The 3,547-nt window shown below is 35.4% G+C and overlaps 1 protein-coding gene across 1 annotated transcript in view; it reads right to left on the bottom strand.

The window, feature by feature from the left end:
• The window catches only part of LOC106525524 (serine/threonine kinase 32A), a gene marked incomplete in the record, with an annotated part of 20,345 nt that overhangs the window by 8,582 nt on the left and 8,216 nt on the right, over nt 1–3,547 (bottom strand). The window contains 2 exon segments of the mRNA XM_014019797.1: nt 904–1,032; nt 3,096–3,221. Of these exon segments, the coding sequence (XP_013875251.1) occupies nt 904–1,032; nt 3,096–3,221 (255 nt within the window).

Raw genomic sequence — 3,547 nt, 5'->3', positions numbered from 1 at the left:
CGTGTGTGTGTGGTGGGCGGGGGGGGGCTCTTCCATGAGGATGTTCGACTTAAAGACACGTCCCAGAGGCGTTTCTGGTTCCAAAAGGCATTTCTGGTCCCCACCTGTCGTTTTGCTCCTCTGCATGGCTTCCTAAAAAATTCTGCAGGATTTCTCAAACATGCATGAATGAGTCAAAGCAAGGCTTTGGGCATGTTTTTTTTTTACGAGAGTATAACATTATAACATGATATAAAACTCAAAAAAGTTGATTTTACATGATATTGCCCCTTTGATGGACAATTTTCACTATAATTATTGACCCAAAAAATAAATAAAAAATTAAATTAATAAAAGTAATATCATAGTTATTAGATTTGTTTATATTGTTATTATTCCCATGTTTGACTGGATTTTTAGCAAAGTTTGCCTACCATTAGTATCTGGGGTCATAAGTTTCTGTAGCTGTTATTTTGTGGGCTGGAAGCTAACAAAATTAAAAACTACTATTCTAGATCATGTTTTTATGTTTGTTTGTTTGTTTTTTCCCCCAGTTTTAAATAGATACCATATGTATTGATGTTCTTACATCACAAGGTACATTTGTATGTATCCTGTTGTGTTCGTGGTTGATTTGATTTTTGTTATTTCAGTAGGTAAATTACAASATTTGGGTTTGGACAAAAGCCTGTATGATAGCAATTTTCTTTAACCTTTTTATTAATTTTGGTAAATATGCTTTGTCCAACAGAATACAATGCTAAGATTGCAAATTTTGTCTATTATCCCAAAAAGATCACTGAAAGTGCTATTTGTGTTTACTAATCTGACTTAGAAAACAGGTCAACACAAATTTAAACATCACTTAAAATATCAATGCTTCGCAAAAATAAAAATAAAATAAAATAAAACAGAAAAAAATACCTGTGGAGACCCATCAGAACCTTGCTCTCTGGTCTTTCTAGCAAGTCTTTTCTTCTTCTTGTGTAGTGGTTTGGACTCCAGGATCATTTCCTCCAATTCAAACGTGGGGTCACAGTTTAGTCTCCGCCTCTTTAAAGAAAACATTCACACATGTAAATATAAAATCAAATGGAGAGATATTTCTGTGTTGCAAACATACTAATCTATAAAAAAGACTTGTGCTCCATTTCTTCTTGTATGTGACATATTTATGACAGTAAATTAGTGTCCATTGATTTAATTTCACTTCAACTGTTTATTTTGTTATGTTATGGAATAAATATAATAAAAACAGTATTTTTTATAGTATGATCAAAAATAATTTAGAACCTAATAAAAACAATTTAGGTTAAAATGTACTAATTCTCTATTTCATCTACTGTGTTTCTCATCAAAAATAATAATAATAAAGAAAACCCATTGCTCTACATGTCCATTTACAAGTTGTTTGACTAATTACCTAAAGCAATATCAGTGTATTTGTACCTCTGGCTCTGAGAATGATAATGACGTCATATTAGCTGAACAGCTTTGTAATGCTTGAGGACTGTTTTGCTGCAAAGCTATTCTCTCTGAAAGCACTTGTATAAAACTGGATCACATTAAATTTTATATTAAAATCTTAAATATTGTAGACCACGGAAGGGAAACTGCTGGCACATGGGCCAAATCTGGCCAGCAGGTGACTTATGTTTGGCCCGCCAAGGAGGAATTTTTTTTACTTTAAAAAAAGCACTTTAAGCAAATCAAAGAACTGCTTTGAGTGTATTTTATAGGTAAAAATAAAACAAAAAAAATCAGACTATTGTTTACATAATTTCTGTTTCTGTTGCACAAAGCTAAATATGAGAAGTTTACTGAAGTCAAAAGTGCATAAACAACAGCAACTTTTCAAACCACAACAATGCAGGAGTCAGCACTTATGGCACATTATTCTGTTGCACTTCAGCTTGTTAAAGTAAGTGTTTATTTGTTGGCTTCWAATGTTTTGTATTCATATTTATTAAAAGTACAATTGTTACACATTAATTTGAGCATGTTCAGTTACTGTGCTACATGTTGATTTAATAAACACAAACATTTTTAAAATGACAGTTTTATTACTTTTGGGTAAGTGTGTRGCACGATGTGGCCCTCTTAGTGTCAACAAAACATTGTGGCCCCTTCCATCATTTACGTTGCCCATCCCTGTTGTAAACTTTAGTCACATATGCCCAGTGACAAGCTGCATATGTAAATAAATGTGTGAAAGCCTGACTCTGCTGGACATTTGACATCAGTTTGCTAGCCAAGCAGCTTGACGTCCTGTGTAATAATATTACACAGAAGCACCATCTCAACCCAGTCTGTGACCACCCTCAAAGCTGCTAGTAGATATCCTGATGGTTTTTCAAATGTGTCTGAACCTAAGWGGCATAGTTGCAGTGTTTTGTGCTGTTCTGTTTGTAATCTGCCTGGGTGGATGTGCTTTGAACAGCAAACAAAATACCACCAACACATGCTGTGTGTCCTTACAATGTGCAAAGTCATTGTAATTTCAGTGTATTTAAAAAGAAAAAGATGGTTTTTGTTTCTTTCGAATGCTGCAATTTGGCCAAATCAGTATGTGTGCCGAGTATAGAAGGTGGTTTTAAATAAAGCCAGTGTTTAYGCTCGGTAGGAGATCCGAATCACCCTGGAAGGGGGTGATGTTTTTGTGCCTGATGGATAAAAGATTTGATAAGGACTGAGTCGATCTGGCTATATTTTTCTGTACCAACATCTCTGCCACCCTAAGGCAAAGAATATTGTCAGGGTACTGTAAATATGAGGAATACAAATGAAGGGGGGGTGTTGAATCACAATGCTTTATGGTAATATTTTAATTAACAGAACAATATTCTTTCACCAGCAGTGCGGTTAAAAWTTTTGGCTTATGTATGAAATTCTTTGTTTTAAGGGGAATAAATAGACAGGTGTTTAGCAGGATATTTATTTGTCGCATAACAAAAATGGCTGTAACTATTTTCCTATCATAGAATAAATTTCGTTTAAAGGTCTGACATGAAAGGTAGCAGGTGAAATTCATTCCTTAAAGAAACCGTCATTTAATCTATTAATGTGAATGTTTTATTGTGTAGGAAAATAAAAACAGTTTTTTTTTTTACACTTACATTCGGAATAAAGCCTGGAGAAAGCTGTTTGCTAAGAACAGCATCCCAGTTTACATTTGACATGTAATCCAGGTCCTGGAGCTCTGCGAAACAAGAGATGCGCTTCTGGACATCTATGCACAGCAGCTGAGTGAGAAGAAAAGATTAAAGTACAAAATGAGTGTTTTTAATAGTGGCACAGATGAGAAGTTGGAAGCAGAGTCCCACCGAGAYGCAAGCATGTGTTTGCCCTTAAGCAGGAGTCTGAGGAGGAGGAGACGGGGACACAGGAGGTGGTGGGGATGACGATACAGAAAAAGGAGCACAAAATAAAGAGTGATGGAGGGAGGAGACGAACGATGAAGAGGAGAAAATAATAGGCATTTAGAAGGCAAATGATGAGAATTCAGTGGGTTGTGAGGCCTGAAAACAATGAAGGGCGAATTCAGTGTATTGGGCATTCGATTCTGCCC

Source organism: Austrofundulus limnaeus, unplaced genomic scaffold (assembly GCF_001266775.1).
Source record: "Austrofundulus limnaeus strain Quisiro unplaced genomic scaffold, Austrofundulus_limnaeus-1.0 Scaffold231, whole genome shotgun sequence".
Classification (NCBI taxonomy): Eukaryota; Metazoa; Chordata; class Actinopteri; order Cyprinodontiformes; family Rivulidae; genus Austrofundulus; species Austrofundulus limnaeus.
This window is presented reverse-complemented; position numbering and strand designations above follow the sequence as displayed.